Below are 25,693 nucleotides of genomic sequence, written 5' to 3'. Positions count from 1 at the left end.
GTCATCTTCTTCTGTAGCCCCATTTCCCTCACTCTGTCCTTCATTTTTGAAGGCTGTTTGAATGTTGGCTTCCTATCTGCAGTGTGGGCACGTAGAACCTTCCCACTCTTTCCTCCACATACGGAAAATTGCCTTTCATAGAAGAACTATATGGGTATGGGGTAGTAGGCAGAAGAGAAGACAAAATATTTGAATTCTGCTCTAATTTCTGCATGCTCACAATGGATGGACTTAAGGATTGTATTTTTAAAAATTCTTGTTCTTTAGCTCAGGAGTGCTTCTAATTTCAATCAGGAAGCTCCCCTTAGGCTTAAAACATAGCTTAAAGTACAATATAAGCAGTCTGGTATTATCAATAAGTGCAGAGAAATGGAGCCAAAACCACTTCATTGTTTGTTTATTGATGTGGACTTCTCATTAAGACTGCAAACCAGTGGAAACCATGGAGTGTGTTGCATGTGTCATAGTCTCACTTAGCATGGTCATATATTCCCTTGTGTTTGCTTTGGGGAGGATGGTGAATTTTCCAGGATACAGTCTGTCTGGTGCAGTCATCTCCTTCTTCATCTTGCTAACCATGAAACAGAAAGGCAGGATTCCCTTTTCGTCTTTACTGTATGTGCCAGTGTCCCAGTGAACCTGTGTAGACGCAGAGTTCTGTACTCAACATGACTAGAACAACAGGTAACAATGTAGATCTGGGGGCCCAAGGCCCTATGTTCCAATAAAGGCTAGTCTGCCCCCAGCTGAGTCACCTTTGGAAAGTATCTTCAGTGCTTTATGTCTTAGTTTCTTCACTTTTATGATAAGAATAGCAGCAGTACCTACATCTCAGAGTCTAGCACAGGCAATAGGATTAAATTTGAAATGAAAAACCTTTGAATCAATGCCTGGAACATATGAAGTTATTAATCCATTCTCTTACTTTCACACAGACAGCACATTGGAGAAAAGAAAAGCAGCTGCACCTTACCATAAATTAAGTAGCATAAAAATACTTGGAAATAAGAAACTGGAAGGAGACTTTTAAGAAATTGACTTGGAAATCTCACTAGCTGAATTGTGTCAGTCAAAATGTTGCATCTTGAGAATTATGAAAATTTAACATTAAAGTAAGATAAGAGAGCCCCAAAGAAAATGTAGTGTGGGAAAGTAGGTAAAAACTTTGGAGCACATCAGAAGGCAAAAGCTCCAGACTCAGTGGCTTAGAAGTTGTGCAGTGTGGTGAAGTTGCCATCATCTCTTGCTCATACTGCCATTCCTTACACCTTAACAGTCAATCAGAGATGACTTCAATTCCAGCATCATATTTAGACTCTGTTAAGGAAGAATATGAGCCAACAAGTACTTAAATTCTGTATCAACCTTTGAGCAGCATCTGTCTGATATCGAGCAGGGTGCAGTTCCTTTATGGGAGGATGGAATCTTCATAGAGAAAGACCAAACAATCTTGTAGCACTTAGGAAGAAGAATATCTACAATACGTGACATGTGCAATTATTAAACATATTAACATACACAATTGTTAAGTATCTCTTCAATTTGCAGATAACTAGGAGGCGGTTGGACACGACTTATAATCTGATTGGAAGACAAACTCTCCAGACAAATCACTGTCCTTAATTCATCATAAAATATCCTTGTGAGAACTGCCTGGTACATTCCCCCAGTAATCAAACTCTTGCTTTCTCCAGGAAAAATTAAGAAACAACAAAGAGTTCAGCTCCTTATGTAACACAGGAGGAATCTAGATAAGCCTGAAACATGTAATAAATACATTTATTTCCAAAATTTCATGAAAATGATTAAAATCTTCATCAATAATGAAATAAGGTTTTCAATGAAAATAAATTTACATCTTAACTTATTTGAGAATAAAGGAATCCCAGAGATGGTGGTTGTTTTAGTACATCAAAGATGAAGCAATTAAGACTTCAACCTTTAAAGTCTTGTGGAGAATAATAGATTTGTCCCCAAATCACATAGCGGTTAAATGACAGACTCACCAATCATATTCAAATTTTTGACTTGCATTTTGATTTTTCTTTTCAGTATACAAAATTGCCTCAGTAACAAACAACATGCAAATCATCATGCTAGATTTCTCTAAAACACAGAAAATAAAGCCCTTCTTCCTTTAGGTGCCTCGATTTTGGTAGGCTGAAAATTCCAAAGCATGGACATTGGTTCTCTGGTTGGCATTGCCTCATTCTTTCCACTCATTTTTTAGATAACTTTAGAGTGATTGGTCCTGCTCATCCTATCCTGGCCAGGGTTGGGGAAGATGCCCTCCTAATCTGCCAGTTGCTCCCCAAGAGGACTGCCATGCACATGGAGGTGAGGTGGTACCGCTTGGAGCCCAACACACCAGTGTTTGCATACAGGGATGGAGCAGAAATGACCGAGGTGCAGATGGAGAAATACAGAGACCGAGTAGAGTTGATAGAGGATGGCATTGCAGAGGGAAGTGTGACTCTGAAGATACACAACATCCAGCCTTTTGACAATGGACAATACTGGTGCCATTTCCAGGATGGGAACAAATAAAGAAACAAGCTTGCTGCTCAAAGTAGCGGTAAATATCTGGGAAAAGACATCAGTCCTCAGAGGCAGAAGCAGGTTTATCTGTGGTAAGCTTAGTGTCAGTTAAATAATTTCCTTTGAATCATCAAGGAAATTCCAAATGCTGTGTCCTCTAACCTTATTTATTTGAAAGCAAATGTTCTGGAGTATTCAAAACAAGCTCACTGTTGAAATATTTCCCCAAATTTAACTTGCACAATTTTGAGTATTTTTAAGGTTTGTTTGAAATTCATGACATGCATTCATTAGTGATTTTTCTGAGGCATGAATTTGTGCCACCTAATGCTGGTATGCAGAGCAAGCCAACTGTGGCATGAGTGAGACCAGCTGACTACTCAGCATTGGTATCTCAGGGAACTGGTTGTTCTTTGCCCGACCTTATCTATTTAGAAATTGAGAGGTGAAAACTTAGTGTCTTTGTGAAATTCCTCCAGTTAGAAAGCTAGTGATGAGGCCAAAGGGGTTAAGAATATTGTGCTTTATGAAGATTATAATATACTAGTGTTCAACAAATTGAGGACTCAGAGATGCTTTTGGACATACCCACTGTGAACATCAAGGTTCTGTAGTGTTGTATTAGCTAAACGGGGAGGAATGGAGAGAAAGGGGGCAACTGGAGAGTGGGTTCATCTTATGGGAAAACATATGAAAAGTAAACAGTCATATGATTCCCTGACAAGAATAACTCCTCCATGTGCTAAAAAGAAAATCAGGCAAATCTGTTTCCCTTACCCAGGAAATAGTTCTTTGGAGATGTTAACATCTCTCGCTGATGCTGCTTCCTTCTCTGCTCCCTTAGGAGGCTGTTTCCTAATATCTTTTTCTGTAACACCCATGACTGCTAATATTACTGTTATTACAATGAAGGTGACAAAATGGATGAAAGAATTCATGTATTTCTTAGATGTGGGGAGCAGGAAGAGCAGATATTGATGCATTTCAGTATCAGAAACATTTGCAAACAAGCCACAATAATTCTAAGGCTGCATGTGAAGGGAATGAGTCTCTTTTCCCCCTTTATTCTGTGATAAAGACAGAATTTCCATCTATGGAAAATACAGTCCCCTTTGGGGTTAGGAGTTTAGTGTTGAATAGAAAGAATTTCATGATAACACAAATTGTTCTAAGCTAGGTTTTCTCGAAAGCCTTTTCCCTCTGAACAGAATATTTAGCTATAAGGAACTTCTCCCAGAACTTCCCATTTTAAATGCTGTAGTTCATTACACTGCATCTCAAGATCACCAGCATGGGAAGAATAGGCCCCAGGGAAGTGATTTCTGTCTTTACGGTAAATATTCTGTCTAAATTAAAATCCAGATGTCATCCAAAATGTCAAACAAAGTGCCTTATAATTGTAAAATGAAAAAGGCAGAGTTCATGGCATAGAGAAATTCATGGATGAATTATATCTTCTTCTTTTATTACCTTGTCTGGATCTGAACAAAAATACTTGTAGTGTGGTAAAATTTAAAGATTTAGACTGGAGAGCAAATGAAGTGCACTTGAACTCCATTTTGAATGGGAATACTTAGGTCTCTTTCTGCTCTTCAGATCCCTGAACTTCTGCCCTCTCTCCTTGAGCACAGTCACTGGGTGACTGCGGTTGGTCCCTATGATTTGTGCCTCTGTGGGCTCCAGGCCTCAGAGCTATGGCTTCCCTCACACAGGTATGGGGTCTGCCCCTAACATCCACAAGGAGGGACCTGGGGAAAGTGAATTCCAGTTTGTGTGTACTGTAGAAGACTGGTTCCCAGAGCCCCAGGTTTATTGGAAAGACAACCACAGAGAGAAGTTGCTGACAGTGTCTGGGAATCACATCCTGGATGAAGATGGCCTATTCTACATGGAAGACACCCTTGTGCTCAGGGATGTCTCTGCTGAGACTGTGTCCTGCATCATCCACAACCCTGTCCTCACTGAGGAGAAGGACTTGGTAGTCTACATTCCAAGTTAGTGTTCTGTCTCTAGGACCAACATACCCAGATCAGCAGAAGAAATACCAGAGACTGTACTACAGTACCTCATTTTTTTAAATACATAGAAATATCTAACAATTAGTAAAATGCACTAAAAGATATAAAACATTTATGACTGAAAACATATACACTACAGTTTGAATAGCTGTTAATGGTACTTCAATTATTTTGGACATTACCTTTTCTCTTTCTACACTGATTCTTTTTATTCACAAGTATGTATTGCATTGTAAGGGAAATTAAACTGTATTCCTTCAACTTAAAACATTTTTAATGCTGTCTTGTGCCAATTACTTCTACAAATCTTTCATATGAAGATAACTAAAGGTGGAGACAACTGCATACATAATATTAAGTATAGCTTCATTTATAAATATCAACAAAAACCAACAGAACATCCAATACAACAGTAGAGTGTCATGTTTTTGTTAATAAATTATAGCACTGCTGAAAAAAATGTTATTTTAAAAAAATTTAATAGTTGTGAAAAATTCTCATTTACTATTCAGTGATAAAGGTTACATTTATCTATATGTAGATATTTCCTTATTGGCTTTAAATAACTTGTAACTAAGACTTTTGGGATGCCTTTTATATTTGGACATCAATATATAATAATTCATATAAATGAATAGATAAAAAGCAAATGTTATATTTTGATATTAAAAGCTTATTATATATTATACATAATCTCTACATTATATATATGTAATTTCTCAGTTGGTAACTATAGATAATTGTCTATGTCTATATAATTTTATACTTTCCATGTATCTATAAAAAATATGTAGTATTTTTGTAACTGATAACTAAATATTTATATGGTAAATATTAGCAGAAAAAAACCCCAGAATCTTGGGGAAATAGAAGAGCATTTTTTTTAGGCTGAGGAAAAAACATGGTAATCTGGGAAAAAGGAGACTATTTTTCTACATTTATATTTTTTTAAGAATTGAACTTCCTAAAAACATAGAACTTACTTTAAAAAAAATAGTCTCTCTCCATTCCCTTAGACCAAATTTCTTAATATGCTCTTCTTGTTCTTTTTTCCAGAGAAATTGCAAACCGAGATGGGTAAGTAGGAGATACCAGCATGCACCTGTGTGAGTAGTCTCTCGCCTCCCCAGGATGTGGGTGTTACGGTGAGACCTTGTGATCCAGAGGACAAACTGAGACATAACATTACCAAGTCTTATGTTCAATTAGTACCAGAGGAAACTGAAGCCACAGGTCTCCATAGTCTCTTTTAGCGAACTTTCTACAAAGTAACCTGCCACTTTGGGAGGCCATAAGGACTCCAATGAGCCTTAGATGGACACCTGCAAGGGACATGGCATTGTCTCTGCTCTGTGTGGTGAGAGGAAAGGGAACTACTTTGAGGTGTGTAAAGGATGGCAGGGCACAGCTGGTGGGGGTCTGGAGGTCCTTTTAAAACATGTTGAATGTGAGTGACAGCAGTGTCATCATGATAATTAGAGGTGGCACCCAGGGCCTCCAACCACTAGCCCTGCTACAGGTCATGCACCTGTTCCTCACCCAAGTAGGCTCCTAGCCTCATGGCTATTGGAAGGGGGGAACTGTTACTTCCTGGTTGCAGCTTGGGATCCTGTGGATCAGGTGATAATTTTCTTTTTTTTTTAACATTAGAGTTGGACTGTAGGTATTATTTTACTATACCTAAGATAAGTGGCTTAAAAAACAACCAACTGATTTAGATCCCCTTTCAGTTTCTCTTTCACCTACTTACCATCTCCTCCCTTCTATTGCCTCTCTTCTCAACCCAAGACAATCACCCTGCTTCCTGCCCGGATGCATAAAAACCTGAATCCCTCATGTCCTTCTTCATCAATATCTGGCTCTTTATCATGTCACCCGTTACAAGAATATGTGATCTTAAGTACACCTTTCAGGGATTTTTTTTAGGAAGCTCAGGATGATAAACATACCTCAATCTCTGCCAGAGTCTATTGTGACACCTTTGACACCATCAGACCATAAAGATAAAGGGAAGGGCCTCAGGAAGGTCAAAGATAACTCTACAGTCTGAGGAAAGACATACCTGTAAGTTCTGCCTTTTGAGTCAGAACCCCTTCTGCCTTGGGTAGCAAATGTGTCTGATTTGACTAAAACCTTAACTGGCAGAGATTGTGAGATGTAGATCAGGGAGCCAAGCCAGTGTTTGGCGCAGGCTGAAACAAATTTTATATCCCTCAAGTAGATTGCTGGGGAAGAGTCATTTCTCTGAGTTCTCTGAGTCAAGTTAACATGCCCATGGGAGCCCCAGCACACAAAATACAACCCCAAGTCATTTTGTTTCTAAGTTGGGCCTCAGTTAACCAGGAAGAAAAGTGGAGCTTCCTTTTGCTTTGTGTCAGGCAGAGGAGGAGGGCTGTGCCCCTAGGAACTTTGAGGGTGACCCGTGGTGACTGAAGAGCCCAGGAGCTCCACAGCCACCTCTGTATTTTCCTCATGAACTAGAGGCCCAGAAGAAGGACACCCCAGCTCTCTAAAGAAGTCCTAAGACACAAAATCTAGCTATTACTCTGGCAAGTAATGTCATAGGGTTATAAAATGATGACTAGTTTTTGAAAATATTATGTAGTTTATAGGAATTATTTATTTTTTCTCATAATAATTGTAAAGATTAATACATTTATCCTCATTTTAAAGTTAGAAAACAATCTTAAAGACATAAGTAGTTTACCGAAAACCACTAAAAATTGTACTGTTTGCTTTGTAATCTATGTTTACCTAACTTAAGAGTGCACGTTCTTAATCACTTATGTGTGATTTTGCCAGTTTATCTGCTTCTGTTTTTCTCACTTCTAAAATGAATGAGTTGAAGTTATTCTAGTGTAGCGTCCAGTTATAAGAGACTACATATAATGTAACTTAGCGTTATTTGAGGAACAAGATACTACACTAACTAAATATGTGGATAGAAAGAGATTGTATTGTATGATGACAGATTTAAAGAAGCGTGTATAATTTAAAGAAGCGTGTATAATTCAGTCTACTTCACACTCTAGATGGGTTAAATTTTCTAGTGGATATTCAGAAGGTATTTCAGAACAATCATACAATTCTTAAAAACAAAACAATAAATTTGAGCACAGAATTGTATGGAATACTGTATACAAAACTGTACTGAAAAAGGAAATTATGCAGAGCTGCTCTCAAGAAGTTTGTATTCAATTATTATTAACAAATGGCTGCATGATTTTTCTAGCACTTTAAACTTTAGTTTTACTTGGATTCTAGAAAGATGATTTTGTGTTTCTATGCTGCACCTAGTGAAATGAATCTCCATACTTACATTTTGTTTCCTCTAGTGTCTTTTAAAATCAGCTTTAGTTCTTAATCTGCTATTTTTAGCAGGGCAAATGAGTTTGAATTTCGAAATGTAACACAGGACATGGACTGGGAAGATGGTACTCATATGGGTAAAGGAGGCGAGGAAACAATCTGTTTTATTTAGTGATTTCCTGTAAGATACATACAGGGAGAAATAGCCACACGAATCCCTAGTTCATTTTTTTCTGTTTCTTAAACTTGTTTGCAGACATTAATAGATACATAAAGAAGGAGATACTACTGTTTCAGGTAAAACTACAAACAAAATGCTGAAAATAACAGGGAGTCAAATATTATCTAGAAGAGAAGAAAATGATCTGAAAATTAAAATTATGTTGACAGTGACTTTCTGTCTAGAAAGGTAGTAGCACTTTTGGCCAATGACACAACCCGGATGTTATGCCTTTGATCAGTGATTCCATGCAAAGAACCTACAATTGTATGCTTATATTTCTGTTATAAATTATCACAGTGTATGCAGAACCATTCTTATCATTTGACAGAAAAGGGTGGCTATGAATTTGGAATAGAGCAAAATTGCCATGACCAGGGGCTTATGAGAATGAAAAGTGTAATATAGCTTGGATTAAGAAAAGCTCTCAGAGAAAATTGTTCCCATCCTCCACAGTGGGAGAATTAAAGTACTTTTTTACATTCATTGTTGTTTTACATCTTGCATTTTGTCAGTTCCAGGGAGAGACACATCTCCCCAGTTCTTGATTTTGAAATTTTTCTCAAAATTATTTGGGGACTTCAGCTTGGTGTGTATCTATAACTTCACAGATGTGGAACATTGATGAAATAAGATACAATGGTTAACTTGCAAGGTATTATAGAGACTACCTAGAGGTAGGTTTCTTCAAATTTCACTACTAAAAGTCCACCTGGAACTCATTTTCAACTCTTCCCATTATCAAGTCAGAGAATGTAATATGCTCCAATGCTCTCAAGTGTCACAGGTCTATGTGACTGCTCACACTGCGTGGTTATACAAGAACTTTACATAGACTATTTTGTTTAACTCCAGAACAAACTTATGATTTGGGGAGTAATATGCCAAATTTATGATTTTAGAAATTGGGAAAGATCAAGAAGTAGTTAAAGATAAATAGATTTGAGGTCTTAAGAGAAAAACCTCAGACAGACTAAAGTTAGCAGAATTTACTTGAGTGAAGAATGAGTCATGAATCAGGAAACCCTCAGAACCAGAGCATGTTCAGAGAATTCCGGGCATTAAGTTGGGCAGACAGCATGTATGGACAGAAAACAGAAGTGAGGTCCAGAAAACAGAAGTGAGATATGGAGACAGCTCTACTGGTTACAGCTCAGTGTTTGTCTATTTGAACAAGGCTTGCACATTTGGCCACATGTAATTGACTAAAGCATGGTTGCTCAACTATTCATTGAAAACATATACACGCACTCCTAAGTTAGGTTTTCAGTTAGTTTCCACAATAAGTTAGGTTGCAGTTTGTTACACAGGGCCTCAGGTACAGAGGAATCCTCAGGCCAAATTTGTGAAATGTTCATTTTATTGTGAAAATTTTAACTGCAAAATTTGTAAGTTACTTGTCTGTAAACTGAATGAAATTATAGGTAAAGGCAGTTGGGGGTTCAATTACAGATTTTTTTTTTTTTTTATACTGAAACACATCATGGGATATTTCTTCCTTGAACCTCTGTCCTGAGTCTCTGAAGCACTCACTTCTCCAAAGGATGACCTTGGGCCTCACTGCTTTCCTGGGATGCCTGTGGTCTCTAAACACCATAGAGCTAATCTTGGTAATGATATTATTTGCTCCACTTTGATTCTTTTATTGTTTTATTTGCTGTGTTGAGCAGCTTTCTTGAAAGTGATTGAGCCTTCTCAGTCCATCTTTGTTGGAGTGGGAGAAGACATACATTTATCCTGTTATCTGTCCCCCAAGGCTGATGCACAGAGCATGGAGGTGAGGTGGTTTCGATCGCACCGTTACCCTGCTATGCATGTGTATTTGGATGGGGACCATGTGGCTGGAGAACAGATGGCTGAGTATAGAAGAAGAACTGCACTGGTGAGTGATGCCCTTGACAAGGGCAGAGTGACCCTGAAGATACACAATGCCAAACCTTCAGATGATGGGAAGTACCACTGCCTTTTTGAACAAGATGCTGTCAACCAGGAGGCCAATTTGGATCTGAAGGTGGTAGGTAAGGAATCTGTTATTTTGTATTCAACACCTTGTTGTATTCACCATCTCTAGAAAATTTATCTGGTTTTTGAAATTTCCTTAAATGTCATTGGTTGTCAGATTTATATTGAAACTTCCACTGTGTGGAACTATTGTAGATTCTCAAAGTTCACAAACTAAGATGGACCAAATTTAATTATTTGGATAAAGAACTTGTATCCTTACCATTGTTGTTAAAAAGTGACCACATGTTTAGGGAAATTTGATAATTTCACTCCATAAATTTATACAGGACTCATTATTTCATAGTGTGAAATATAAATTCCAGGAAATGTAATAAATTCTAGGAAATGTAATCATTTGAAGACTAAACTGGACCCACCAAATTAAAAAATTATGTAGTTCTGTAGTGTCAACAGGGCTGGAGAAAAAAGGTAAAAAATCACTCCCTGCCTCATGATTTCCCACTGTCTATGTTTGTGGAAATTGATTGTCCAAGGTGAACAAAGGCTATTGAGGACATAGGACAAAATCTTGGATATTCTACATGTGTCTCTAATGGATTTTGAATTTAAATTCATAAGCATGTGGAAAATACCCACAGGACCACATGTTAAGAAGTTAAATAAGCCCCATCATTTTCTGCTATTGCACATAGATATTTATAAGATTCTGATCTTTAAGAATATCCTTTAACTTTTTTTATCCTGTCCATGTGATCCATGTCCTGGTCAAAGTTATTTTCTTCTCTGCAACAGAAGAAAAATGTTGGATATGAAAAATTATTTTACCTCCTAATCTGTTGCAGAATTTTTTAAATATAAACAAACAAAACAAGAAAATGCTCCAGTCAACCTCATCCCTAAATGGAATATAATCCTCCTTAAACTCTGTTCTCCTCCTTAAATCCTCTGCATTCCCCTCTTCCCTCCTATGGAAGTCACTGACTACCCAACCACTTGAAGAGATGCTAGGCTTGGGTTCCTTGATCTCTATTCCCAGGTCTATGCTCTTCCCCACTGATCACCATGGAGAAATTAACGGATGGAGACGTGTAGCAGATGTGCTTTTCAGATGGGTGGTTCCCACAGCCTACGTGCAGTGGAGGGACATCAAAGGGAAAGTAATAACACCGTCTTCTGAGGCCATGACTCCAGGCAGCTATGTACTATTACATGTGAAGACATTTCTATTGGCCACAAACATCTCTCTTGTGAACATGATTTATTCCATCAGCATTCCTTTTTTGGTCAAGGAGAAAACAGGAACTTTTTTTTCCCCCTCATGTGGGTGATTTAATATGTTCCTCTCAGGTTTGGGAAATAGTTGTTAAGACCAAACCAGACTTACTTGCTTTATTATTCTTTTAAAATAATTTTTATTATCTTCTCTTGGATGAATTTTCCTGTTAACTTCAGCAAAGATGATTTTCCAGACACTTAGGAATCTTATTCCTCTTTCCCCCTGCATTCCCAACTAGAGTCTCACACTATATTTATTTTTGGGTACACACTAAATTCTCATAATTGACTCTGTCTTTATCTCCAAACTCTTTTATTCTGATGTAAAAACTATTATAGCACTTTGTTATTTTCCTCTCAATTTTTTTTTTACTGGATTAGAAACTTTTATTAACACCTTCTTTATCGCTGTGGCTTAGGTAATTTTATTCTTGTGCCACTCAGGTAATTCTAGTGATTGTGTGATACAGTCGAAAGAGAGGAGGGAAAAAAATTGTGTGTGCATTTTTGAGAGGAGCAAACATGAGGCATAAATTTGCAGTAGCTTCTCTGCTTCTCCAACACAGAGAGGTGCAGACCAACTGCCTCCTCGAGACGCTCAATTTCCTCTCTTCTTTCCATCCCAGTAGCTGCTCAGAAGACAAAGACAATCTTGATATTGTCCTTGCTTCATGACTTAAAGGGATTCTGTGGTTTCATTTCAGAGTCCAGTATGACCTTTTCATGGAAGATATTGCTTATTTTGACATTGCTTCTTGCTGCAACTATAGACCTCATCAAGAGGAAGGTTTGTTAAAAAGGTAAGTTAGGTAAACAGAAACAGAATGAGCACACTCTGTGTTGAAACCTTACTGCACACTTTTCTGAGCCCCCCTTTTCCACAATCACCTATGAGAGATATTCAGTGACTATTCAGTCATTAAAGAAACCTGAGAAACAAGAGAGTATATGGCTTACCTGAATGAAACTGAGGCTCAGTGCTGAATGAGATAAGAGTTTGCAGACACAGTAAAAGCAAAAGAATTAAAAGACAATACCTGCATTTCCTACTGCCCATTCCCCAGTGATCTAGTTAAGGAAGAGGAAGAAAACAGTTAGTGACATGGCTTCCCTTACTTTCAAGGCTGCAAGCTGAGATTTCACTGAGATTCATTTGGCATAAATATTTCATGGAGATCATTAAAAATATGGTGATCTACTTATCGGTGATTCCTGTTCAGCCAGCCAAAGACTTCTCACATGTTGTAATAGAGACTGTTTTGGTGTGCTCTAGAAAGTTCTTCCACTTTAAATTTCTTATGTCAGTAAACTTTTGTTTGCCCGTTTGGCTGTTAATAGCATATCATTAATACTTTTCAATACTGATTAATTATCAGAATAATGTTTTTTCTTTGCAGTGAATGTGACACTGGATTCAAATACAGTTCCTCCGAAACTGATGCATTCTGAGGGAAACAAGGGTGTGGCCTCTGAATATTTGGGCATCCAGACATTTCACAGAGATTTAACTTCCTGCTGGGCCAGTAGGGGGCTCAAGTCAAGGAGGTGGTATTGAGAGGTAAAGGTTGGGGACAGGGCAGAATGGGGCCCAAGGGTTTGCCAAGGACAGTGTTGTGAGGAAGGAAGCCATCCTGTGTCCCCTGAGAATGAACTTTGGGCAATGGGTTGTTATGAAAGGGAGTATTGGGCTATCATCTGTTCTCCAAACTGCCTCTCCCTGAAGGATCTTTCTAAGTGTGCCTCTGAACCTACTTTTATGACATGACTGGCTAGTGCCTTATCTACATCTTCCTCCAAACATTCTTCTCCGGACTCTGCACTCCCTTTTCATTCTTTGATTCCCTGATGTAGGTCTTCTGGACATTTTCCCTGTACCCAGGAAAGCCTCTTCAACATCTCCAAGGAAAACATGAACCTTGGATTCTGGAAACCAGGATGATATTCCAAGTCCCGATCTTTTCTCCTTTTTTCAGCTGGTTGGAGGGGGTACACATGATACCAAGTCAAGAGTGCCTGAATTCTATTCAGGCTTCAGACTGATTTCTTCAGAAACCTATCCTATCCCAGGTTCTCTGATATCTAATCTACTGATCTCAATCTGGTATTTCATGACCAAGAATCATTTGAAAATTCAATGGGAAATGTAATTTAGCCTTGAGGAAGCAAAGAAAGTAATAAAGCATTTAGTCAGTTTCTTTAAGATGGTGATAATTGTCCACATAAGTAAAAATAAGAATATAAAAATACAGTTTAAAACAATGAGAAAATATACAGTATAGAACAAGAAAAATCTGATCACTATGATATAATCTTGAAAACCTTAGGAAGTGTCATGAAATCTGTACTGCAGACTTTCTCAGAAAGCTAATACAGAAGATGGAGTGAAAAAAACCCCCCAAACCCTTGAATATTCAATCCCAGGGAAACGCGGGACCGGCGCTGGGCTGGGCTGGCAGGGCAGGTGGCCCGGGTCTGAAGGACGGCGAACTTGCCGGCCGCGGTTAGCGGCGGGTCTCGGCGCGGGCGGGAGGCCGGGCTGCCATGAGGGGCGTCGCCGCCGCGCAGCCTCCATCCAGCCCAAAGCCCGCGCCTCCCAGTTGGGTCGCTTGCGCAGGCGACCATGGAGGTGGCAACGCTGGCCGACCGCGGGCCGCGCGGCGGCAGGGCCGGCCCCCAGAGGGGGCGGGGCCGGGGGTGGGGGGCGGCCGCGCTGGGGCTGATGGCGGCGGCCTGGCCCGGGACGACGCTGTCCCTGCGGCCGTGCGACAGCCATGTACCAGTCCTTCATTCCTTTTTATAAAATTAACAGATGTTATTCTTAAAAACAGTTTTTGTAGGTTTATAGCAAATTGAGTGGAAAATCATATTTTCCAGAGCCCTCCTCCCCTTCCTCATAACTTCCTTATTTGTTACAACTGATGAACCACCAGTGAAACATTTTCAACTAAAGTCCATAATGTGCATTAGGATTCACTTTTTGTGTTTTACATTCTGTGGCGTTTAACAAATGATGTGTACATTTGCATCGATACATCCTTTATTTATTAGTAAATAGACTAGGTTTGCCTGAAAATATTTTTAATATTACTTTATTTAGATTAAATGCAAAAATAATTTATTAATAATGTCTGGTGGTTAATGTTTATTTTTTATTTGCTTTTGAGTCTTCTTAATCAATCTAGCTGTTTGCTTGTTAGTCTGTGTTTATTCTGGCCCTTTGAATAAATGTCTAGGCGTTCTGGGGGGAAAGTCTCATGAAGATGTATTTTATCAGTCACCTTCTCTCACTATATATTACGAAACATACATTTTTTCTACCTTTCCAAGCTAGTTGATGATTTTACTTTCTCACTTTTAATTTTATTTAGGAAAGTCACAAGAAGAAGGATTGGTGGCTTGAGGATGATGCCCTGAGTCAATGAACAGTCACCGTGGCTGATGGATAAAAATTGAATTGGTCCCTCAGGATTTGGTTCCCTCCCACTCCTGATGTATAGACAGCTGGATGTATTCTGATGGAAGCTCTCAGAATAGATATTCACAATTGGTTGGACCTCAGTTTCAGAGAAAAGACAAGAGAAAGCCAGAGGGAATAAGTTTGTTAACCTCTCTGCCGTCTTCTTCGTCAGTACAATATACTTTCTAAGAGGACAGTGATTTTTTTTCCCCTTTTCGGGTATCCTCACAATCTAAAAAGTGACATACATTGGTTGGTCAATAAACCTTAGTGAAATGCTTAAATAGGTTCATAAAGTGGATGTTTATTGAATATCGTACCTGTTGAATGCACTGCATTAGGACCCGAAATACAATTTTTAATAAGACATAAGTTCTGCCCTCAGGTATTTCTTTATTTTAGTAGAAACCTTTTGCTTTTTGAATGTCTTATTATATCGTCACAAAATTTAACTCAAAATGGAATTGCTGAAGTAGTTCAACAACAAAGAATTAATTGATACAGCTGGGTAGTGAATTCACTTTCCTAGAAAGTATAGGCTACTGGTAGATTCTATACTGCTTATTAATTTGCTACAGATGAAAATAAGATGGACATTGTTCTCCCTGACATTTCTACAACTCTGATTCCAACAGACCATCTGCCTTCACATTTTGATTTGTTGCCCTCCAGCTACTGCTCCCCAATCTCTAACCTTAGAAGAACAAACATACACTAAAATGAATAGAGAAGTGACAAGTGGAAGAATTTTATTTAGAAGAAAAAATGAATTTAAGTCCTATAGGAAAGAGACTAAAAGCTCATTTTGAACCTCATGCTGTATGTCCTGAGTATGTAACAAAAACAAAATATCTGAAGCTGAACCCATTGTCCTTCTTGTTTTGTAATACAGTTGCACTCTTATTAGTTTCTGTTTTGTTGTCATCCCAATGTAGAGGTTTATAATATCCAGAAATCCCTTCTCATCCATAATGTCTATTTGATTATACCTAATAATATTTTCTATGATTTGTTTATCCCTTTCCTACCTTAATTATTTCTTGATGAATTATGTAGCTCTCCCGTATAATGCCAGTGAAGTTAAGATTCTGGGCTCTGAGTTGATTCTTCCTGGCTTCAAATACCAACATTGCCACTAAGTGACTGTGAGCCAAGGAAATTTCACTAGGAGATTAATATTGCAGGAGAGGTAGTTAAAGGAACTTGTGATTTAAAGATCTGATAATAGCATAGGAAAATCTAAGTCTATCTCTTCTGTCATCAGGATTAAAGGATTCATTTTTAAAAAGAAGTTTATATTTTATATCTTTGAAGATACAAAGTTGGTGATATAAAGCTGAATAACACTTAGATTCAACAAAGACAAGAAAAGTGGGAAGAATAGATAAGGATGAAAAGAATGAAAATGTTGTCAATTACTCTTTCTCTATGAAAGCTACAGAGTTTTCTTTAGTTCTGCATAGCTATTTTCTCCCAGAAAGCATAAACTGCAATATCAATTTTTTATTCACATTCTCACATAAAACACAATTTTGCACTCACTCATTAGTGACAAGTTTTAAAAGAATACTAAGTATGAAACGGCTGGGGGAGGGGGATGGGATTGGCAGTTGAGAGAAACTGCTTAGCGGAGTGGCACACCTTATCAACAAGGGTACTGCCATAATTAATGTTTGTATACTTAACCCTGCCATTGTACCCCAGATCTTTAAAATAAAAAATAATATCAAATGAATAAAAAAATAAAGAAAAGAAAAATGTTCTTTCTTCCCAGAAGGCTTGGGCTTTTCCTCCAATGGTTTATAGTTAGTTAAACATCAGACTCTTCCACTTATTGACTAAGTCCAAGATTAGAAGTCAATGGGACATTAGAACTGAGGAATGAACAAGCTGAGTTATTAACATTCAAAGGACTTGAAGAGATTTCTGTGCAGCCCTAACAGTGGTAGCATGTAGTAAGAATTCACTCGACTTTGACCATTCCTTTCAAACATCATCCCTCCTCCATATTTGATAATAAAAATCATTATATATATATCAGTCCATTGTAGAGACTGGTTTCCCTTAGGATAGATGCAAATACTGGGTAAGAGAAATGGAGAAAAACAAGAGTGAGAGAAATGGAAGACTGGATAAAACAATTTATGCTATATTTTGTGTAATTCCTAGGAGACACATGATGTGTAAGTGTTAAAAGCCCAGGGTTGGACAGAACCTTCAATAACTATTTGCTCCAGGCAGGAGCAAAGACTGTCCAGCCAATATGGCTGTCCCATCTGAATATGGCTGTCCTGTCTGAATATTTTCAGGGCTAGATATTTCAGGATGAGTTCTCCTTATTCTTTAAGTGTGTACTACTTTATTGTTCTGTCTTATCACTAAATTCTATTGTATCTCCAAGCATGGTATGCTTATTTCCTTTTTTTTGTTGAGTTGGAGTCTCACTCTGTCACTCAGACTGGAGTGCAGTGGCGCTCCCGGCCACCGCAGCCTCGACCTGCTGGGCTCCGGCGATCCTTCCACCTCAGCCTTCCAAGTAGCTGGAACTACAGGTATGGGCTACCACTCCCGGCTAATTTTTGATTTATTGTAGAGATGAGGTCTCATTAAGCTGCCCAGGTGGTTCTCAAACCCTTGAACTCAGGCAATCCACTCACCTTGGTCTCCCAAAGTGTTGGGATTACAGGCTGAGTCACCCAGCCCGGCTGGCATGCCTATTTTCATTTGAAACTTTTCATCTTTATTTTTCTGTGATCTCATGCAATAACTAAGTCATCTATTTCTTATACGGCCTTATTGTATTTCTAATCTTTGGAATCTCTGTCTCTGTAGTCAGAAAGACGTGAATCTTGATAATTGCTCTGTCCTTAGAAGTTGTGATCTTGGTGAAGTTACTTTGCTTCTTTCAGATACAATGAACTCCCATAATGATGTACATAATTATGATACCTCAGCATAGGGCTGTTGTGAAAAATAAATGAGATAGTATGTAGAAAACTAAATACTATGCATTCTCCATAATGAACACTTGGCAAATTTTAGCTTCCAGTTGTTATAGTAACATTTAATACCAATCATGAAAGTAGCAATGATACAAATACTAGTAGAAAATAATCCGCTTCTTATCAAACCAAACATCCTCAATAATTAAATTTTTTCATAAATATTTGTATATGGGAATTAGAATAACTTTCAATTTTTGGAGGATTGAATTTATTAGGAAAAGTTTGTAAGTGCATGGATATTCAGAATAAAGTAACATGTACTAGAAAGTGATAAGCCACAACTCTGAAAATTCTCTAAGATATTCAGGGGCCATTTTCCATCAGTGAGATGTAATGGCCTCTTCTCTGTCTTAGGCTGGTTATACATAGACTATCTTCTTAACAAACTACCCTTTCATGTTATGCACATGAATAAATCTACCAGGTTGCTGACAAACCAGCTTAAATATCAATTCCTTGGGGTGGAGGATTCCTTTAATTTTAATTTTCTCTTTTGATGATTTTTATTCCTTCATAAAATTTATCATATTTGTATATGCATTTTCCAATGAAGCTAGAAATCTAATTTGTCTTACCTATTTGACACTGAGAAAAGGTGTTATACATTTATGCTGAATGAATGGTCTCAGGCCATAAGTAATATGCTGACATTTAAGTACAATATTAAGATTGAGAGTGAAAGCCATGGAATGACATATCAATATACAAATGCAATGATTTCTCATCTGTATGGAAGAGATTATGTGGAAAAAATAATGTCACTTACCTCTTCCAAACTTTGTTTTTCTTTTGGAAAACAACAGTAACAGTAACAAAAAAATTATGTGGAAAATATATCAAGAACATTATGCTATGGTACAGTGGAATGTGCACTCCACATTTTGCCTCTTTCTGGACTCCCAGTTTCAGAATAATATCATCAGAAGATGGCATTTCTCTGTAAAATGCCCTGAAAATGCCTCATGATATCCTGGGGTGATTGAAGCAGTAAAACATCAGTTACTCATCAAATATAGTGCTGCTTTTCTCTAGTCAGAAATAAAACGAAGGAATTACATTCTTCAATTACAGGGACTTCACTTCAGAGTAAGAAATTAATGTGACCATCTGAAACCTGTAGGTTTGTAAGAGTGCTATAGTCTTATGTTCACTGTCTCTTTTTTTCATATATATGTGAAACTCTAATGTATCTTAAGAGGTTATAGAAGATAAATGGAGAACATACATTTAAAACACTGTGAAAAAGATGCTGTCTACATTTTTTTCTCCTCCCATTATTTTTTTCATTACTGACAGTAAAAATCACTCTTTTTCTTATACAGTTATACTAATTTTGACAAATGTGCAGTTGCATAGCCACCAAAATGACAAGATACAGAACAGTTCCATAAGTCTACAAAATTCCCTTGTACTACCCCTTTATAGTCAATCCTCTACCACATCTTGGCGACCCCTGATTTATTTTTTGCCTATAGGTTTATCTTTTCAAGGACATCTTTCATTTTATGTATTTATTTAACTTTTTTTTAATTTTAAAGATGTGAGGTTAGTTATACAAATATTTATTATGCAGGTACCCTTGTTGATGAGGTGTGCCCTTCCTTCCCCAGGCAGATTCCCACTACTGCCAATCCTGCCTCCCCACACCCCCCGCCCCCCGGCATACCCACAGTTTCCCACAACTGCCAATCCTTTTCTTATATATTACAATAATTGTTCAAGGTCTGTTTATGAGTGAGAACATGTGATACTCAGTTCTTCATTTCTGTGAAAGATCACTCAGTATTATAGACTCTAAGTCAATCCAGGTTGCTGTGAAGTTAATGATTTTGTTCTTTATGGCTGTGTAATATTCCATCATGTATATGTGCCATATATTTTTTTTCCAGTTCTCTTTAGATGGGAAATATGGTTGGTTCCATGTTCTTGCTATTGGTTCACTGTCTCTTAATGACAATTCTAGTGTTTTGTATTTTTTAAAAATTGCCTAGTTCTCAATTTTTCACACATCAGTGATTAAATCTGAGGGTCTAGTTTTTTGGGGAGAAGGAGAGGATAGGCTTGTAGATTTTTTTACAACATTTTGTAGATATGTTGTAAACCTAAACTTCCATGTACTGCCTCAAAAATGTCAAGCCTTACATAGCTACAAATGCCTAACTGTGAGTTCCCCTTCTCTCACCTGATATGCACCCCACCAACAGGAATATCTTCTCACTCAGCTAATTCCCCTATCATTCAAGCCATCTGAACCCCATCTGTTCCTCAGCCTAATGGATTTAATTTTCCTGTTGGCCTGGAATATTTTCCAAGCAATCCAATCACATACTTCTTCATGACAGGAAGCTAAAGCAGAAGGCACCTCATCCCCTTGTTGCTGCAGCATCTGCCTTCTATAGTCCTTGCTGTTTCATTCTGCTCCCAATTGCAACACGCATGAGGTTCTGCAGGGCATGCAGAGTTCTTCTTCCCCAAGTCCTGAGTTTATGTGACTAATAATCTTATGTTCATCCCACCTGCCCAGTGTTGGGTGCCATGGGTTTGACCATCTTGCGATATTTAAGGTGGATATCTCACCCTCACCAACAATGCAATAGGGAGGCGAACAGAATAGAGGGCAGATGAGATGGTTGGCTCAACCATAACACCAGTGTAATTCACCTTGCTGATATAATTCCTTCCTTCTAACTGAAAAGGATTAATAGCCTTTGAGATGCAAACAACAGAGCATAGAGTAAGGACTCAACTTCCTATATAAGGCAAAAAAAAAAAAAAAAAAGAATAAGTTACCAGGCTCTGCCTTGAGTAATTCTAGGAGGAAAAATAATAATAAAACAGATATTACAGGAAAAAATGTACAAAATTGATTTCCTTGTTTAGCCCAGATCATGAATGCCACTTCCATATAAAATTAAGAAATTTACTTAAATTAATAATTACTACTATTATTTTTTCTAATTCCATGTTTATACCAATGAGACTTCTCTCTCTTTTTTTTGAGTTGGAGTCTCACTCTGTCACCCAGACTGGAGTGCAGTGGCCGCTCCCGGTCACCGCAGCCTTGACCTGCTGGGTCCGGCGATCCCTTCCACCTCAGCCTTCCAAGTAGCTGGAACTATAGGCACACACTGCCACATCCAGCTAATTTTTGATTTATTGTAGAGATGAGGTCTCACCAAGTTGCTCAGATAGGTCTTGAACCCGCGGGCTCAGGCAATTCACTCACCTCAGCCTCCCAAAGTGCGGGATTACAGCCTGAGGCACCGAGCCTGACTGAGACTTCTCTTTATATTGGATTCTATTGTTCTTTTTAAATAGGAGTCCTAGTATTCATGACTTATCGAGGTTTTGGGTTTCTAACTCAATCTTGCCCATGTCTCTATGTTTGAACAGATGCCACCACATACACAGTTGTGCTAACAAACCCATAAATGTATAATCCCACCATGTATGATTCATAGATTAACCTTTGGATTTACTTTCTTTCTCTTTTGCTTCCTTGGTCTTCCATACTCTCCACTTTTTCCTGTTTTTTCTTCTAAGCCAAAACACACCAGCACCTACACAAATTGTAATAGTCACTGCAAAAGTTGCCTTCCAAGGAAAGGTCCTAGGGAGAAAGGGCTCTGATGTAGGGCTTCTAAAACATCATTAAAAACATGCACCAACAAGCTTATACCATCTGAGGTCCCAAATATCTCCTCCTTACTCTGTCCCTAAAATGAGCAACACTAACCTGGAATAGAAATGGTTTCTACCTGTTCTTGTCTACCGATGCTTCATGAAGCAGGAAAATTTACTCTTTGAGCCATCTTTCACTATGAGGGATCACTCTATCTGAAGCAAGTCATTGTTGTCTTGGGTCTCATCCTCAAAATATCTTGTCTCCTCTTGTGTCTTTCCATTGTACTACAGGATGAGGAAAACATCCCTTGGACTGTGCATGGCAGCCTTATATCTTTGTCTTTTGGAACTACCATAAATATGTGAGGACCAGAACTAAGAACTGGGAAGGAAAGTCATTCATCTGAGACCAACCTTTTTCCCAGAATCCATGTTACACAGTAGGACCAATGTAAAGAAATGGGAAAGGCACCACCATTTTTCTTGGAAGGAAAGCATTTCCTTCTTTCTCCCATCAAAGAAATGTATATTTGAGGTTTAAACATTACAGCAGACTTGAAATTGATATTAAGACTTATTCTGAGTTCTGTCACACATTTTCTTGCATAAAATAAAGGAGAAAATCGGAAAAAGGCAAAGTAAAATTTGTCAATTTTGAATTCTTTCAGGAAAAACATTCCCATATCTATATTATCTATGTCTGTATCCACCTATATCTATAATTGTCTGTTTGTCTATTCCATTTCTTGGAGTCTCTAGTAAAATGATCTTTCTGAGTTTATGATAAGACCTCTGGCAGTCAGTTCTTTAAACGATCTGCCTTTGTAATTTTTTTTTCCAATTTTCTTTCTTCCTCTGAGTAGAGATTATTCAAAAGATGAAATTAACTAGATAACGTTGGTCCACGAAACAGTCAAGATTTTAAAATATTTTTTACTCTCACCCCTTTTTTACCATCTCTTCTCTTCTTCAACTCATCGCATGCTGGGTCTAGTAGTGGATCCATGTAATCAGCAACTCATTAAACATGACATTACCAGAATTCCATCAAAACATGACATTGCCAGAATTCCAGAACTCACCATGTCTTTGAGAATAATGACCGTCTTAACTTCTAAGACCATATATTATGTTGCCATTTTTGAATGTGATATCATATAAAATGGATCCTCTTATATCTGGGTCAGTCCTACTCCAGTCCCTCAGGTTTAGTAAATATATTAGAAACATCAGATACATCATTTCTTCTTGGTTAAAAACTGTAATATAGATAGTGTTTACTACCAGACCTTGACCTCCCAGGAGAAGACAATTCTGAAAAACAGAAAGAATTCTGAAAGACAATTCATTTCCTGACAATTGCCAGAGGGAGCTGCCAATTTTCTTAAGCAAAGGAAATGAATATGTGAATGCAAATGGTCCTGAAAAATATGGAACAGATCAAAGCCTAGGAAGCAAGAACTTGCAGATCAAATTGCACCTCATGGAAAGCTATAGTCACTGAAATTCCAACTTGAAATAAATAGAAAAAAAGCTATGCCTATTTTGAAAAGAAAAAAAAAAAGACCAGGAAGGGATGCCCATTTCTGAGCACAGAAGTGGCTATACTGGGTGGGCAAAGGTTAACTGAATGAAAGACAAGTGTAGATATAAATTCAACCAATAACTTCTAAAGGTTCAACTTAGCCTTACATTCATAAGTTCCTTCAAGATCTATGGATTTGTCCATTGTCCTTTTTTAATTAAAGTTACACGTGAAGAAGATGAATAAAATTGATCTACAAGTTCTGACAATTAAGTTTACAAAGTTGCTACCATGTACTAATATTTTACAGAAAAGATATTAAGAGAAAAAAATCTGTTTAGGCTGTTGGCTGTACTGGGTGGACAAAGGTTAACTGAATGGAAGATAAGTGTAGATATATAATCAACCAACTGCTTCTAAAGGTTCAACTTATCTTTACACTCATAAGTTAATGAAATGATATGAGAAAGATCCTGACAAATGTCATGACTCCCATGAAGTTATTTCTGAAATTGAAAATCTGACCCCTTATTGAGAGTATATTAAAGTGGAATCACAGTAACATAACTGGAGAAGTCTGTCACTTTTCCTTCAAGATCTGTGGATTTGTCTATTGTTTATTAAGGAAGATGAATAAAATTGACCTACAAGATCTGACAATTAAATTCACAAACTTGCCACTATGCACTTTTATTTTACAGAAAAAGTATTAAGAAAAAGAAAACTGAAATATATTTAGGCTGTTGATATAGAAAGATTCATTTAAATGTACCATTAAACTAAGAATTATTGACAGTTTGATTATATAATGATTTCAAACATCTATGAATGAAAGCTGCTATAAAATTATAAGAGAAATAAAGATTATAAAAAAGTGTTTTCAACATTTATATAAATAAAAATCAACCAAAAATCAATATAATAACATTTCTAAAAAAGTCCCCTCCCCACAAAAACCTAGTTAATTGAAGAAAACAAAGAGAAAATTGGGGAAAAAATACAAATAAGTAGGAAACACATACAGACATCTACTTTATTTGTTATGAAGGCAAAGAATAATACATCCTTTATTACCTATCATTTCTTCTGGCAAAGTTTGGTTAACAGTGGATACAACTGTGTTACCTGGTATTAAAAAAAAACCAACGAGATTTTCTCCTTTGTAACTCTACCTTTTCTGAATGGGAGTGGACTGAGGAGAAGTACTTACTAGACTATTATTGCTGCTTACAATTTAGACCAGCACAGTGGGAATGCTATGGTGCCTTTCATAGGTAAAAAAAAAAAGTTTACCTATTACTAGAGAGAAAGATATTAACAATTGTGGGTAAAATAATAAATGGCTGGGTTATAAGTGGAAAAAATTCAACATTTCATTAACACCTTTTCATCTTTCACAAGAGATGACATTGTTTCTTAGAACAATTATGCCAGATGCCTGAAAGAGTAAAGCTATATACTCATATTTGCCAAGACTACTTCTGCTTTTAGAACCTGAAAAGATTGGAAGAAATACTGCAAACCTGAATGATCTCACCAAGGGAGAATATCATACATTATTATGGAATGGACCAGTTGTTAATGATTGAATGGGATTCTGAGACTGAGCAGGAATCCTTCTTAAGAGTCTGCCAACTACTGCCTCCTACATCCCAAGCATGAAAATTAAGAAAAGTGTTAAGCTCCTTCAAGGAAAATTTCAGGCATCTAGATAGCCTTGAGAAGTCAATGAAAAACTTGATAAGCAAGAAGACAATAAAAGCTAAAAACAATAGCCACCCAAGGAAGTCAGAGCCACCAGTTGTTTGGTTCCCTATAGAAACTAAAGATAAAGATAAAGTTTGGAAACTCAGATCCACCAGATAGAAAATACAGACCACTGTCATATATACCTCAGATAAGTGGAAATTAAATACTAAACTCTGACCGTGATTCTTTGTTCAAAATTTCTTCCTGAATGTTCTAGATAGAGCCATGGCCATAGGCCAAAACTTAACATTTTTTTCTTCTGACTCTAAGTTTTTAGATAAAGCTTTGCTTCATTAATCAAGTGCACATCTAAAAATCTTTAAATCCATCCCAAATCTGTAAATTTCTCCCTTTTTGAGCCAAATCAATGTATAGTCTCCAGGTATTAATTCATCACTTTGTGTGTAACCTCTGTCTGTATGCCTTTAAAAACCCTTACATGTAAGCCACTGAGGAGTTAGGGTCTTAAGCATTAACTCCCTGATTCTCTTTGCTTGGTGCTTCTACAATAAAAACCTCAGTTTCTCTCATTGGAAATCTTGGGGTCAGTGTTGGGATTTTTTTCATTGGGTGGGCAAATTAAAGATCAGTTTGGTCCAGCATGCTGCTAAACAGATAGAAGTTGGAACCATTTCCCCTGAAAACTGGAACAAGACAAGGATGCCCACTGTCACCCCTCCTTTTCAACATAGTTTTGGAAATACTAGTTAGAGCAATCAGACAAGAGAAGATCAGGGATATCTAAATAGGAAGAGAGGAAGTCAAGTTATCCCTTTTTGCAGACAACTAGATTCTATACCTTGAAAACCTCCTTGCATTGATAAAGGACTTTGGCAAAGTCTCAGCATATAAAATATAAGTGAGCAAAAGACAGTCACATTTCTATACACCAACAATAAGCAAACAGAAACTCAAATAGAAAGTACAATCCCAACCAAAATAGCCATTAAAAAATGAAATACCTTGGCATCTTCCTAACCAGAGAAGTGAAAAACCTTTACAATGAAA

The 25,693-nt window shown here is 37.5% G+C and overlaps 1 protein-coding gene across 1 annotated transcript in view; it reads left to right on the top strand.

Moving 5' to 3' along the window:
* The first annotated feature begins 514 nt into the window (after window positions 1–514).
* LOC103252930 (butyrophilin-like protein 2) overlaps window positions 515–25,693 on the top strand; it is a 25,921-nt gene continuing 742 nt past the window's right edge. Inside the window, 10 exon segments of the mRNA XM_021709353.1 lie at window positions 515–590; window positions 2,231–2,543; window positions 2,545–2,575; window positions 4,229–4,532; window positions 5,613–5,633; window positions 9,756–10,103; window positions 11,087–11,176; window positions 11,179–11,370; window positions 12,723–12,848; window positions 13,747–14,019. Of these exon segments, the coding sequence (XP_021565028.1) occupies window positions 515–590; window positions 2,231–2,543; window positions 2,545–2,575; window positions 4,229–4,532; window positions 5,613–5,633; window positions 9,756–10,103; window positions 11,087–11,176; window positions 11,179–11,370; window positions 12,723–12,848; window positions 13,747–14,019 (1,774 nt within the window).

This window comes from Carlito syrichta, unplaced genomic scaffold, assembly GCF_000164805.1.
Source record: "Carlito syrichta isolate Samal-C Ts95f unplaced genomic scaffold, Tarsius_syrichta-2.0.1 Scaffold182366, whole genome shotgun sequence".
Classification (NCBI taxonomy): domain Eukaryota; kingdom Metazoa; phylum Chordata; class Mammalia; order Primates; family Tarsiidae; genus Carlito; species Carlito syrichta.
Note: the sequence above shows the minus strand (reverse complement) of the source record. Positions and strands in the feature narration are given on the sequence as shown.